At 38.3% G+C, this 15523-nt stretch overlaps 1 protein-coding gene across 2 annotated transcripts in view; it reads right to left on the bottom strand.

The window, feature by feature from the left end:
* Window positions 1-6415, bottom strand: part of eif4e1c (eukaryotic translation initiation factor 4E family member 1c) — a 37144-nt gene extending 30729 nt beyond the window's left edge. The window contains exon 1 of one of the 2 annotated variants that reach the window (XM_028795941.2): window positions 6267-6415. In XM_028795941.2, coding sequence (XP_028651774.1) covers window positions 6267-6284 — 18 coding nt within the window. In that variant the 5' untranslated portion in view covers window positions 6285-6415. The remainder of the gene's footprint in view (window positions 1-6266) is intronic. The other variant, XM_028795942.2, reaches the window with a different exon arrangement.
* Between the last annotated feature and the right edge of the window lie 9108 nt (window positions 6416-15523).

The raw sequence follows: 15523 nt of genomic DNA, 5'->3' as shown, positions 1-15523 counted from the left end.
CATTCAAGTCCACTGTATCAGGAATGTTATTTTCATTAACCATTAAAAAGCAAGATTAAAAATGTTCTCTGCCACCCCTACAAACAACATAGGTTATGTAATGGATACAAAAATTACCATCCTTTCACCGAGGAATCATTTTAGCAGACATTTGAGCAGCACATGATCACTATTTTCTATGGAGAAAAATGAGTTTCAATAATGTACACAATTTTATGCAAATAGTGTTAGGGTAAAAGTTGTAATGTGCTGTAACATTTGAAACTGGTAAGCTGTGTGGGCTGAACAATACAAGGCTGTCAACTTATTCTCAGCCACTGACTCATAGTGTGTCCCTGAGTGAATTATTGTTCTCACTATAGAAATATGGAAGTAGAACTACTATGATAAAAGCATCCACTGACTAATGAGATAAGCTACACACTTGCTGTTTATGGTGGAGAAGAACCCACATTTTATTGATAGATTCAATGTTAGTTTGAAAGGTTAAACTGCTATCCACCTCTTAAATCATGACAAAAAAACAGTGAATTTGGTGAACCCAAGAACTATTTGGTGTCAACACACTTCTCTTAAAGTATATAAAATCTGAAACAGAAAATAGAAGACTCACATCTAAAGATAGCCGATTTCCAACACACAAGAGAAGGGCAAGTGAAGCAGATTCTAATAAATTGGGAGAACTTTTGATTTAGAGATTTGGCTCTCATTCATTTACTCAAGTTTCTACCAATAGAACTGGAGCAGTGTTAGTTTCTGTAATGGAGAGCTGAAAACAGCATCATGTTATGAGAGTTTTGTTCAATTTAATATGTACTAGATAAATAGGCTACTGGTATTCAATGATTCTGTGAATGATAACATTTTTCAATAAATGCTAACTAAGCACAAGCACTCTTGTGTGTTTATGTGGTTAGATAGTCCTTAAGCACTATACAATGGATGTTTGGAATAGACTGTTCTCTCTTGAATTTTCTTATAGCACTGGCAATTGAATTCTGACATATACATATTTTATACATGTATAAATTATGATGACCTCCTCTTCCAGTGGTATAAATATTAAATACACACATAAGACACCCTGATTACATTACTCCCTTTTCTTGGAAATTTTACAAAACTCTGTACAGTTGTAGACATATCAGGGGTGAATATTACCAGGATCCTCATAATATGGCAGTTTTATTTATTTATTTTTTTTTAGTATTAAGTACTGCACTATATTTGTAAAATATATTTCAGCATATCATTACCTTTTTGTTTCAACAAAACATGAACAAAGTGTGTTAATTGATTAAACTTAACTCTATTAGTCTCTAGTAACAATAAATAATCCTTCAGGTTGTAAATGCTTGTATTTTGTAAATACATTGTACACATTATTCAATGTTATTGTTCATGCTGCCTTGCAGAGCTGTATAAACAGCAGTCAGAAAAACAGAGGAGAACTCTCTTGGAAGATAAAACGGACAACACTGATTAACAATTATTCCAGATCAGGTAACCGTTTTAACATCCGTGCACCACGCATTTTTCATCATAAAACACATGCATCCTCCTTTGCTTTTACCTGACAGGTCACTCCTATCCACATGAAAGAAAGTAAAAAGCCATACGGCTGTATTGCAGTGTCTGGGGTCTCAGCAGTTAGCCACATTTCAAAGAAACAAAAAAAGAGCAGTTTCTGATGTCTCTCTGTGTTGCCAGTCTTGCCAGTATGTTATCTGCTTTATTATCCAGGAACTGCAGATTGGCCAGAAAAATGTTGGACAGATGAGGTCAGTTGCTGTGATGTTTTGCTCTCATTGGGACACCTCCCCTTCATTTCCTAGCTTGTCCAGTTATTCTTAGTCGAGTGGCAGTGGCTTTGTATTTATTAAGCTAAAGACCAAATTATGAATACTTGCACCAATGTTTAAAAGGGCTTGTCCATCATAGTTAATTGTTATGACTTCACTAAAAACAAAATCAGTCAATCAATCAGTCATTCATTCATTCATTGTCCAACCCGCTATATCCTAACACAGGGTCACGGGGGTCTGCTGGAGCCAATCCCAGCCAGCACAGTATAAAAGGAAAAAAAAACACACACAGATGTTTGTGTTTAAAGTACTTGGGGCTACATAAATGTATGGTGCTGTGAAATACAAATAGACTAGGATTATCAAATAGATTTGACCTAGGGCCATATTCTCACAAATATTATAGGCCTTTACAGGCTCCTTAACCTCACAAACAAAAACACTTTACACACTTTAAAAGACATGGTCTCTCATTCACTCCTGAGCACCCTCATCAAATCACCCACACTACATACAGGTGAGTTCAAACCTGTCCAATTTAGGATGCTGGACTGGGTCAGCTGAATTCTGCCTTTACTTGCTACAAATGACAAGACTCACCACAGTACTAACTTTTTTCAAGAACACTTAACTGGGATATTTATTTTCCACCTTTCTGTTATGAAATGGCCACATCATTTGTTAACTACTGAAGATATATATATATATATATATATATATATATATATATATATATATATATATATATATATATATATATATATATATATATATATATAAAGATTTCTGCTACATCTTAATCAGTGTTTATGCATCTGTATCATTAGTAATTTAACTTTGTGTATGGTTACGTATACAAATGTCATTATGTTATGCTCTGAAATGGATAAGTGGGCTAGATATACAGTAAATGGATGAATGAATTTGTTATATAGTTTAAAGAAAAAAAGCTGCTATTTTTTATTAATCCACACCCTAAACAGTACCAGAGCAGGTACAATTTAACTGTATCAAGAAAGCAATGCAAAGCTCCCATTACTTACACTATTTAAAAGGAAATGTGTTGGAGTTCAAACAGTATTTTATATAAACCAAGAAAGTCACTGGCATAGTTAAAACAAAACACATACCAAAACTTTTGCTCAAACTAAATAATTAACATACAAATATAAAAGCTCCAATCATAAACACAAAACTCCAATTTCAATTTCCTATGCATACGTTTAGGGCAAGTTCTTGGTTCATGGAAAACAGTAATGTAGAGGATGGCAAATAAAAATGTCAAATACAAACAAATGCACAAGCTCCAAACGTTTCAAAAATCCCTGCCACTTCCTCTTTTATTATGTTATAAAACAATTTAAGCATCTTGTTAAAGAATTTTGTTGCTGGCATTTAAGTTAAAGTGATTGCATTATAGCTGATTGCAGGTGTACATCCCAACATCGCTAACAATATCCTCAACTAAGAGGTGTTCATTCATGAAAATTGTGACTTTTTTCCTGTGTCATTTCCATTCTTTTCATACACTCCAGCCCCAGATCAACAATAGAGCCCAATGAGAATATCTTCCTTAAAGAAGAATCACTTTTACATTGCACACTCTATTCGTCTTTATGCAAATCATTATAAGAAAGACAATCATAACTGTTGCTTTGTTGAAATTTGGTAAGCAAAAAGGTGTGATATTCTGAAAAGAAGTTGTTTCACCATAAGTAAATATAAACCAACAACAAATTTAGCCCAGATACAGGAGGTGATGCACATGTGACAGTACTCACTATGCTAGAATATCATTTACTATATGGCTGTATTGTGAAGAAATATTGGAAAACACAAACTGTTCCTTTTTTTAACCTTAAAGGTTTCAGTTTGAGAGACAATGTGGATAATCATTGTAAAGACCTGTGGTCAAAGTGCGCCTAGTGTGAAATCAGATTTTTTTGTTCTCTAGTTCTCATGGCAATTGCTAAGAGTAGAAATAACTGTAGAATTTTGGAAGTTCACATGCTTCCTCACTGTAACTCTGAATGACACAAATTTGTTTCAAACCAGAAGTACAGTCAAAAAATTAATGAAAAATTGCCACTAACCTTTTAAAAAACTTCAATCTGTCAAGTTTATTCACAAGTATCAAGCTGGAATTACAGACCCAAAGCACATTTTTTGTCATCACACTGATAACCATTACATGACATTTTACTCTAGCTTAAACCACACTTGAAAATGCATGTAAATCATATACTTTCCTAGAAATCAGCAAACATCTTTGTGCTTACAAGATTCAAGTTTCCTTACATCATTCCAGACAAAATAGAATTTTAAAAAATCTTGTTAATACATCCACCTTATTAAAGGGATAAGTGTCTGTGAGTCCTTCCAAAAGATGGTGAATCACTAACGTTTTTAGTAATAAAATGCAATGCATTGCATTTGTCATTCCAATAGAAAGCACATCAAAAACATTAACACTGCTTTTATAAAACCCATACCAAATGGCATGTAACAGACGTATTCTATGGCGCACTTGAAACATTAAAGCTGTGGTCTATGTTGATTACTTAGATTTTGACCTGACAAAACAGGTAATGCAACTGGTTTAATAGGTAAAAATACACAGATGCTCATCTTTTAAATATGTTGTCTTTCTGTCTGTTCACTGATAACTGGCTCGTAACCTTTTTTGTACTGTATGTACACATGTGCTTCATAAGTAGAAAGCAAAGACTTGTTCCACGCAGGCAGACTGAATAACAAGGCTCTCTTGCCTTCGAGTGTCAATTTGCAAATACGTTAATTTGCAAAACTCTTATAAAATTATACACCAAATCAGATTCAAATTTTGTATGGACTCTTGAACCATGGCAGACTGATGTGCTATCCAAGGTGAAGTTTCCTCATATGTCAGTTCACACAGCCTCAAAATTAGTATAAAGCAAATCTGTAGGTGGATAGATATTTTAAAATTAGTTTTAGCAATGCTGACAATTGTTCAGAACCGTGTTTACATTTTGAAATTGTTATCCAACTATAACAAAGGGTAAAAAGCAGAAAACTAATAATATGCAAGTACATTTTGAGCCAGATTAACTTACAAGTGTACTACGGTTCAACGTAGTGTTACCAGTAAATGTCAACACATCTTTGTGACGTGGGAAACAAGTGGAAGCAAATAAGTAAATTCACAGAAGCGCATAGACAGCGTGCAAGCACGGTTTGAGGATCGTTATTGACACGTGTACACAATTCACTTAAATTCTTTCCAGCACATAGTTTCGTTAGTTGATTAGTGCGTTGCTTTTTTACTTTGATTCGACAAAATCGGTAGTAACTACAGTAATCTGCAATATTAATTCTGCGTGGGCACGGCTAGTAGAATGAGGAAATATACGATCATTACTCCACTGTGCTTAATATAGCTAAAGCACTGTAACGAAAACTGTACCTGTTACAATACAATTGCCTAGTGACATTGTTAAAGAGTCAAAATTATTGCAATAACACATATCAATACACTTGCTAGAATTTTTCTAAAATTAGTTCTCTTTTATCAATCAGAGAAATAAGTTGTACACGTTTAATATACTGCTTCCGAAAATTAACTTTTGCTGACACTTCAAATTATAGCGGAGTTAAACGATTCTTTTGTTTAAACGCGCAACGTGTTATCCGTTTTTCCGCTCACCAGAAAATAGAAACGTGTACATACACGATCTTACCACATGTTTCAAATATTGCAATTAGAAGACCGAAAAAGGCCGAGCACTGCCTGTCTGCTTAGATGGCATTATGTAACAAACATTTGTATGGCTGGTATTTACTTTATTTCACTTTCGAAGTTTAAAACCGACAGATCCGCTACTTCTGGAACTTCTAACGGATAAATGATAAGCTAAACATTTATACGGGGCGTGTACAATTTTCTCTCGCAAAGATACCGAACGCAAACACAAACAGTAACGAGCATCAAAACATAATCAACCGATCGAAACTCCAATTAGATATTTTAATAATATAAACTTAACAAACCAGTCTATCGCTACACATATAAAATAAAATGGAACTAATTCAGCGGCTGTCAAATATTCAATTCGGTTCTTTTCCAAAACACATCTACCACGAGGCGACTATCGAGCACACTTTGGGCACGGCAAGTTGGGCTGTGTGGCAAATGTTGGGTCGCTACAAGGAAGCAAGAAGGGCCACGGCACGCACACTTGAGAGCTCGGCCAAGCTCGTCTAGCCACGCTTGCGTCTTTGAGCATGTTGCAAATCAGACGGCGCCGGCGTGCTTTACCAAAAGTCGTCCCATGAAAACACGCCTTTTGGTATCCCTTTCATACCCAGTTGCACCTGTGAACCTCTGCCTTTTTCAGAAAAAGAACAACGAAGCAGTCCAGATCATCCAAACCGACCCGATTCTATTTTTGCGGCCCACCAGTCTGTCTGTCACCCACTTACCGGCTCCGACGTCGCCATCTTGAGAGTAAAACTGCGGCTGTAGCAGCAGCAGTCCGTTCGGCGCTCTTGCGTCACGCGCTCGCCGCACTACGGCAAGCCGTTGAGGTCAAAGACGTCTTTTTGCGCGAGGTGAGGACACAAGCAAATGAACGCGAGTTCGCGGCTGACGCGCGTGCCGGCGGTTCCGGGAATGACATCACTGGGTGACTCATCCACTGACGGTTTTGAAAGACGCTTTCCTCGAGACTGAATGGAACTTTGCTTGGAAGACTGCCCATTCAGGAGGGGGAGACGGTGTTCTTTACTATGACAGTTAGCGAGTATCAAAGTTAAGTGTGTATCGCCTGACATACTAAGAAAAGAATGCTGAACATTTTCTGTCTGTTCCTAGTAAAGGCCTTTAGAAAATCCAGGACGGCATGCACATCTATCTATCTATCTATCTATCTATCTATCTATCTATCTATCTATCTATCTATCTATCATTGAATGTTTGATGAAATGTGAGGTATTGGACAAGTGCTGTGTTCTGCTAAGGGGGATGAGTTGATTTTGAACTGGTAACATATTAAGTACATAGTGGGGTATAAATAACACAATGTAGGGAATAATAATAATACATTTTATTTATATAGCGCCTTTCCCATTCTCAAGGCACTTACAGAATATAATAAAGAACGGCAGCGTATACAGTATATAGCATTGTACAAACCAGATAAATAAATAAAGAAGATTAAGACAGTGAATTCTGAAAAAAAAAGAAACACAACATAATTGATGGTCTAGCACACACACATACAGGTTACATTAGCATCTTGACAGAGAAGTAAACTGAGAGAAGGGTAATAAAGTCAAGTAGAGCTAAAAGCCTTCCTGAACAGATGAGTCTTGAGTTGTTTTTTAAAAGAATTCATGGAGTCAGCTGACCTGATTAATTTTGGTAGGTCATTCCAGAGTCTGGCCACTATACAGCTGAAGGCCCTGTCACCCATGGAGTGTAGATTAGTGAGGGGCACAACAAGATTACCAGAATCAGAGGACCTTAGTGGGCGGGCAGGCACACAGTGATGGAGAAGGTCATTGATGTAGTTTGGCGCGAGGTTATTTAAGGCTTTGTAAGTTATTAGTAGGATTTTATATTCGATTCTGTAAGACACAGGGAGCCAGTGGAGACGGAGCAGGATGGGTGTGATGTGCTCGCTGCTGCTGGTTCGAGTAAGGACTCTTGCAGCTGAGTTTTGAATAAGCTGGAGCTGTGATATAAGATTAGAAGCGGCACCTGCCAGTAGGGAATTACAATAATCGATGTGGGATGTGATAAAATCATGGACAAGTTTCTCAGCGTCAGAAAAGGAGAGGAAGGAGCGAATACGGGATATGTTACAGAGGTGAAAGTAAGAAAGTTTCTTAATGTGATTTATGTGGGCGGAATAAGTGAGGGAGGACTCAAAAATGACACCAAGATTTTTTACAGTAGAGGCAGGTCTGATGAGATCACCGCCAAGATAGACTGGGAAGGAGCTCATTTTATTAAGTTGCATTTTAGTCCCAATTTGCAGGAGTTCAGTTTTATTGCAATTTAATTTTAAAGAGTTCTGCTCCATCCAGGTTTTAATTTCACTAAGGCAGGTTGTGAGCTGAGAAAGCTCTGATGAAGTTCCACTTTTAACATTGAAATAGAGTTGAGTATCATCTGCATAAAAATGATAACCCAGTCCATAGCTACGGATAATATGGCCAAGGGGAAGCATGTAAATACAGAAAAGCAGAGGACCGAGGACAGAGCCTTGAGGGACTCCTTGTGTGACCGGCGCTGAGCTGGATCTGCTCTTGCCAAGACTAACAAACTCTTGCCTATCAGTCAGATAGGACTTGAACCATTGGAGGGCAGTGCCAGAGATACCCAGCATGTTCTCCATTCTGGACAGTAGGATGTCATGTCTGACCTGAGTGTCAAATGCTGCACTGAGGTCTAACAGAATTAATATGCTGGTTTGTCCAGAGTCTGCTGCCAATAATAATTTACTCTTTATATATGATGATTACTGATCTATGTTATTTATGAATTAGTTTTTTTTTTTAATTTGTGGAGAAAGAGGCATGTACTGGTGTAGTAGTTTTGATGATTAATTTATATACGAGGATAATAAGATGTGGGGTTTATGGAGTTCAGTTGAAGAAAGAAAATGTTTATGTATATGCAGACACTGCAGACACACATATGTATGTATGTGTGTATATATATATATATATATATATATATATGTGTGTGTTTATGTGAAATTATATATATATGTGTTATGTATTATGTTTTATTTATTATAATACTTGTATATATGTTTTTATTATTAGCAATGTAGTTTAATTTATAATATATACTTATGTCAAGTGAAAATATTAAAGTTTTATATTTATCATAGTATTTGATAGATATCCTATCTATCTATCTATCTATCTATCTATCTATCTATCTATCTATCTATCTATCTATCTATCTATCTATCTATCTATCTATCTATATGCTTTTTTATCCCAGAGTGGAGGTTCCCTTGCTTCCTCAACAGCATATATGCAAGGCCATAATTATATACAGTGTACATATACAGTGTTGGTGTTACCGGTGTTCCCAGAAGGAGGTGTTTCATCTCACAGGGCACCCTGGATATCATCGAGAGGAGTCGCAGCGCACGGCTCAATGGCAACTCCGGTCTGTACCGGGAACTGAGAAGGACGGCTGCGAGGGCTCTGAGGGCAGATAAAGAGGCATTTGTTAGAGGAATCTGTGAGCAAGTGACACACCATTTGTGGTCTAGCGACCCACGTCCTGCTTACAGAGGAATCGAAGCATTACGCACATCTGAATCTGTTCCTCAGAGAGTCGCAGTCAGGGCAGCTGATGGAACAGCCCTTATGGATGACACTGCAGTTGTGACACACTGGGCTGGCTACTTTGAGCAGCTGTTCAAAGCTGTTCAAAGCTGATCCTCCGGCTAGGACGTTGGATATCTCTGGGTCCACGGTTCTTGAGGCTGATCCTCCAATTAGCTTTGAACCACCCAATCTCACTGAGATTGCACAGGTGGTGAACCAGCTGAGGGGGGTTTGAGGCTGCAGGGATCTGTGGTATCCAGGGTGAACTTCTCCAGGCTGATGGTAAGACTGTCCTCCTGGCATTGCAAGCAATCTTTGCTTCCATTTGGGAGACTGGCATCATCCCAACTGACTGGAAAACAGGACTTGTCGTCCCTATCTGGAAAGGAAAGGGTGAAAGGGAAGGGTGATTGCCTGGATTGCAGCAACTACAGGGGGATAACACTGCTCTTGGTGCTGGGTAAGGTCCTTGCTAGGGTCATCCTCAATAGGATGCGTGATCACTTGCTCACCCACCAGCGACCAGAACAGTCTGGTTTTACGCCTAAGAAGTCTACCATCGACCACATCCTGGCACTGAGGGTTCTCATGGAGCGCAAACGCAAATATCAGCAGAGTTTCTTTGCAGCCTTTGTCGATTTTCTCAAAGTGTTCGACTCAGTTGATCGAGCTGCCCTGTGGGACATCCAGAGGATTTGCGGGATCCCCTCGAGGTTGTTGGATATCATGGACGGCCTGTACACTGGTACTGTGGGTGCTGTGGAGGCAGGAGCTCTGCATTTTTTCCCAGTTGATTCTGGGGTTCATCAGGGGTGTGTTCTTGCTCCTACTCTGTTCAATGCTTGTATGGACTGGGCGTTGGGCAAGGTCGTGGGGTCCAGCGGTTGTGGGGCATCTGTTGGTGAAGAAAGGTTCACGGATCTTGACTTTGCGGACAATGCTGTGATCTTCACAGAGTCAATGGAGGCTCTGATCGGGGCACTCCAGAGACTGAGCAAGGAGTCAGAGTGTCTGGGCTTGCGAGTGTCCTGGATAAAAACCAACATCCAGGCCTTTAATGACCTCTTGGGCACAGCCATCAGCAGTGTGTCTGTTTGCAGAGAGAGTGTTGACCTTGTTGAGAGGTTTACTTACCTTGGCAGTGACATTCATGTCTCTGGTGACTCTTCCTATGAAGTCAGTAGACGGATTGGGAGAGCATGGGGAGTCATGAGGTAGCTGGAAAGGGGTGTGTGAAGCTCCCATTATCTATGCAAAAGGATGAAGGTCCAAGTCTTTAGAGTCCTGGTGCTTCCTGTCTTGCTATATGGTTGCGAGACATGGACGCTATCCAGTGACCCGAGATGAAGGCTGGACTCCTTCATCTCTCTGTGTCTCTCCAGAAAATCCCTTGGGTACCATTGGTTTGACTTTGTGTCGAATGAGCGGTTGATCATGGAGTCCCTAAAGAGGCACATTACCTTAAGCTTAAGTTTATGGAAATCATGACATAAAGGCAAATCATGTCTGAATCTTTTCACCTATAATAAGATACCGTAACTGTCAATAATGTATGGAAAAACAAACATACATTTTTGAAAAGATAATCGTGCAGTATCTCTCTAATATAGTAAAAAAATCCTGGGATGAGACTTTTTAGCCTGGGACGAGACGTGACTTTTTCAGAAAAATACTTTCACATCCTACGAGACAAGACTTTCTGCCCAGAGCTTTAACCATGCCTGAGGCCAGAAATAAAAGACAAATAGTAGATGACAAAGTAGAACGTCGTAAAGAATTTAAAAACGTTGGTGTGATATACATGCAGAGCAGGTTAGAGATAATGAAAGTACTAAATTTCGAAAATCTCAAAGAACTGATAGTAAAGATCGCATTAGTGCAAACAAAGAAAAATTATTACTCAATGAAATAACAGAACAGCAAAAAGAGATCTAATATATTGTTCGAATTTAAACTTTAAGTTGGAGACTTGTAGATCGTCTAATTCGTGTTGCCATCAGGGAAACGTAGTGTTTCTACCCAATGAAGAGGCGTATCCGCGAGAATTAAAAGATTTGTTGTTTGGTGAAAGTGAAATCCACATATGCAAGATGCAAAGTGGCCAGCACATAGCACATGCCTTGGGGGTTGGAGAGCAAAGCACACAGGGGGTGAAGTCCCCTAGTGTAATAAAATGTTGAGGTCTGTCTGTCATGTGATTAGTTGCAGACTACTAGGACTAGAACCTTGATCTTTGTCTTAATCAAAAGATTATGACCGGATACTTACTGGAAATTCAGAAACTTTTAATTAGCTCAACCTCAGCAAAGTGATCTGTGGTCATGCATTTATTATGGTAAAGTGATTGCAAAACCAAGAGACATGTCAAAAAGAAAAAGAAAGAGCAGTGACATCTGCTGAGTGTCAAGCAAATTGCAGAAGCTGATAGCATGGTGAAGAACACCATAATAGGAAGAAGAAGAAAAAAAGCAAAGGCATCTGCTCTGCATCAAGTGCGGGATACAGAGTTCAAGAACAAGAACACACTTAAAGAAGTACAAAATTTTACATATGACAACCTAGTGGCCATATACAATACCTGTGGTTGTATGTTCACAGCAAAGTGATCCAGAAACTAAGTGGTAACCACCAAATGGCAGAAAGGAAAAGCAGACTAGTGACATCTGCTGAGCGCTTCGCAAAAGTTGATTTAGTGATGTTATTTAGTGGCAAAATGGTGCAATAAAGATGACAAAATGGCCTGTGGTCGTGTGTTTAAGTGATCAGTAAGCCAAGTGATAACCACCATAATGGCAGCGACATCTGCTGAGTGTGTATTACCTAATATGTTCAATTCAAATTCAATAATTTTAGGTTGTGGCAACCTTGTGGCCAGAAAGGTTTATTATGAAAAAAACATGGTCCCTGCAAGCCCATCTATTGATAACCCCCCAGCATATGGTACATAATCAAGTGTAAGTATTGTGTTTGTTGATCATCAAGCATTAAACTCAGGCTCATAGGCATACAGTACACAGTCCATGATGCACACTTCAGGAAAACCTCAAACACAATAATACATGGCGACAATCAGTAAGATCATCATTTTCTGAAAATGTTTATATTTTTACATCCATGTTTCCTTAAAGATGGCAACTTGGCAAAGTTACATCAGTGATGTGATCAATGTCAAGCTGTATTTTTTAATGATGGAAAAACAAGGAATGTGTTGCCAAAATAGACAATTCTCTTTGCTGTAGATTAGCCAACGCAAGCATAGACATTGTGACTTCTAGAAAGGCGGAGTGGTGGCTCTGAGGCTAGGGGTCTCTGCTGGCAATCGGAAGGTTGCCGGTTTCAACCCCATAAATGCCAGAAGTGGCTCTACTCCGTTGGGCCCTTGAGTAAGGCCCTTAACCCGCAATTGCTTCATCCTGGGTATGATGTTAATCTGCATCCAGCATGTCCTCCAATTTACGGAGATAACTTGGGGGTTGATGGCAGGATTGGCACTCCAGCCACCATAAAAAAATCAGAAATGGTCTCCCCTGGACTTTTTTGTATACAGTACTCAGAAATGGGGATGGATATTTGAGGAGTAAACCTCAAGACAATGATTATATTTTTATATTATGTACATTAAAGAACCATCAATAACAATTCAAATTATATTAATAATATATTGAACAATTATTATAAACATAAAGTTGAATAAATCAGACTCTGCAGCTGCAGGAATAAAAGGTAAAGTACCACTTCCTGTTAACAGATATAGCTCAAAAGTTGGTAGAAATTTACATTTTGTACCTAATACTTGTATGCAAAATTTGGTTGACCTAACTGAAAGCTTACTCAAGTTATCTTGTTTACATACACATGCATAATTCCAAAAATGGTATTTTCAGACTCAGAGAAGTCTAAAATGTTGAGATTCATCAAAACCTTGAAATGGAATTTTTGGAGGATTCAAATATTTCCCTATATGTTGTATATGAGAAAATCAAGGAGGTCTAAAACGTCGAGAGTCATCAAAATCTTGACATCAAATCTTTGGACGATTGCAATACTGTCTCAGTACTTTGTATATGAGAAAGTAAAAACCTCACACTGTTCCAGTGTGGTGCAGAGGTGTCACCCGCTGCACTCGGGACCCAATCCAGTTAGTTCATTGTGTGGTGGGTGTGGCAACGCGCTCATGCTCCCAACCTGAGTTCTAGAGGAACTGAAAGAAATAATTTATTTATAAAGCATAAGAAATGTCAGCAGATCCTAATCTTTAACATGTTTTTTATTTTATATTTTAGGACTTTAAGTCTGCTTGATTTACTAGTTAAAAATAAAAACCTTCCAGTGCCTTGACTGCATTATAAAAACTATTTAACAGCCTGTGGAAGTACCTTTTGCTTCCTGTATGGATCTCTAGCAACTTAACACAGTCAGGGAGATCAGTATTTCTAAGCATTCTAGTAGGTTCTGTCTGTGTGAACATTTGCTAAAAAGAAATATGAAACTTTACAATGTACACACATGACAGAGGTTGCTTTTTTACTGTATTTGTACCAATGTCTGTTAATTAATTACTAATCAGTAAACTACATTAACAAACCATTCATCTATTAATCTAATAACTAAACCCACTTTTTCCAATACAGCATAGCAATCCAGAGATTTTCCTGTTTTTCAGAAAAGCAGGAACCAAACCTGAATGCAGTGGAAGTCCATCATTCTGCAAGAGTCTCCAGTTAACTTGAGAAAAACTGCACTACCTACACAGCAATCCACACAGACAAGGGGAAAATGTACATAGACGAGGAATAGACTGAGCATTAAACATAGGTCTGAAGAGCTGTTAGACAGTAGCATTAATTATAGAACTGCTCTTCTTGAATTGTACTGCTTTTTTCTTAGCTATTTTTTCTTTTTCTTGAGCCATGCTAAAATATACTGCAACTCCATCAAGACACCTGACTCTTTTCACTGTACTCTGTAGAATTGACAATAATCCATCTTAATAAAAGGATAAGTGTGTCTGTGTCCACCCAGATGCAGTGTCTCTGTCATTCCAAAAGATGGAGCATCACTTGCATTAAAAATGTAATAAAATAGTATTAAAATGCATTTAATTTGTCGTTCCAGTAGATGGTATATCACAAACATTAACACTGCTTTTACACATCCCATGCCAAATGTCATATAACAGAGACATACACATTGCATGGTGCACTGCAAATGTTAATGTTGAGGCCCACATTGATTATTTAGATTTCAATCCATTGTCGTAAAAATAAAGACTCCACAAAGCATAAAGAGTTGGGGAATGTCCCCATATAATGTCCAGTGGATGTAGCAAAGAAATATATGAAAAAAATGATCAAAAACCTAAAAAAAGCAATTGACAAATTGTAATAGTGACATGGCGTTTATATAGAGAAATATGGCTGACGGAAATGATGTGGCAGGAGATGATGTCGTAACGGGTGGACGGAAGTGACGTCATCATCGTGAGACCGGAAGCGATGTCATCATGAATGTGCCGGAAGTGACGTCATCAGCGGGGGCCGGAAGTGACATCATCAGGTGGAGTCGGAGGTGGAAGTGACACTGGCCGGCCATCTTGGGAATCCAGAAGTTTGTGTGGTGAGTACATGGAATTAGTTTTCTTCTTTTGGTCTAATGAAAAAGAGAAAGAGGCGTTAGTACCATAAATCAACCGTTTATCTCGTGATGTTTCACTCACCTTAGGGCTTGTGACTGCCTCCTAATAGCACATATATGACACCATCTTAGACGGGTAGCACAGCTAGTGAACCTATAAACATGTAGTATATGCTAGGTATCGAGCACCACTACAGAGGAACAAGCAAACAAGTCAGCCTTGTCTGTGCAGGAAAGCATTCTTGAGAAAAATGTGAATTACACTGTTACTTGATTTTTCTGCATTTTGGTATGTGCACCATTTTGTTTTTGATTTGGCAACAATGCAAATCTATTTTACCTTGAGAGCGGGTTGATTGAATATATCATATTTGATATATTTTCCTAATTTACTCATCAGACAGCCATTAGAATTCCCAATGCATGTCAGTCAGATGCCGGGATAGAATTAGAACCGTAGAAATGAACCCTAGAGTACCAAGCATACAGTTTTTAAGTGTTATCATCACATTGCTGAAATTACAAAAAATACTTTTAAGTGTTTCTTTTAAAGTTTATATTTCTACAGCTAAGTGCTGAAATAACACAGAACTGTCAGCAGAATTTTGAAAGGACGTTTTTTCTGATGCACCCTAAATAGATCAGATGATAATGACAATGATGTACAACAGTAAGTCAATAATTAACCAAATTTGAATGACCATTTTGTTTGGGTTGGTTGTACAGCTTTCCCCCTACACACAGGTGGAAAC

Source organism: Erpetoichthys calabaricus, chromosome 2 (assembly GCF_900747795.2).
Source record: "Erpetoichthys calabaricus chromosome 2, fErpCal1.3, whole genome shotgun sequence".
In the NCBI taxonomy this organism is placed as follows: Eukaryota; Metazoa; Chordata; class Cladistia; order Polypteriformes; family Polypteridae; genus Erpetoichthys; species Erpetoichthys calabaricus.
Note: the sequence above shows the minus strand (reverse complement) of the source record. Positions and strands in the feature narration are given on the sequence as shown.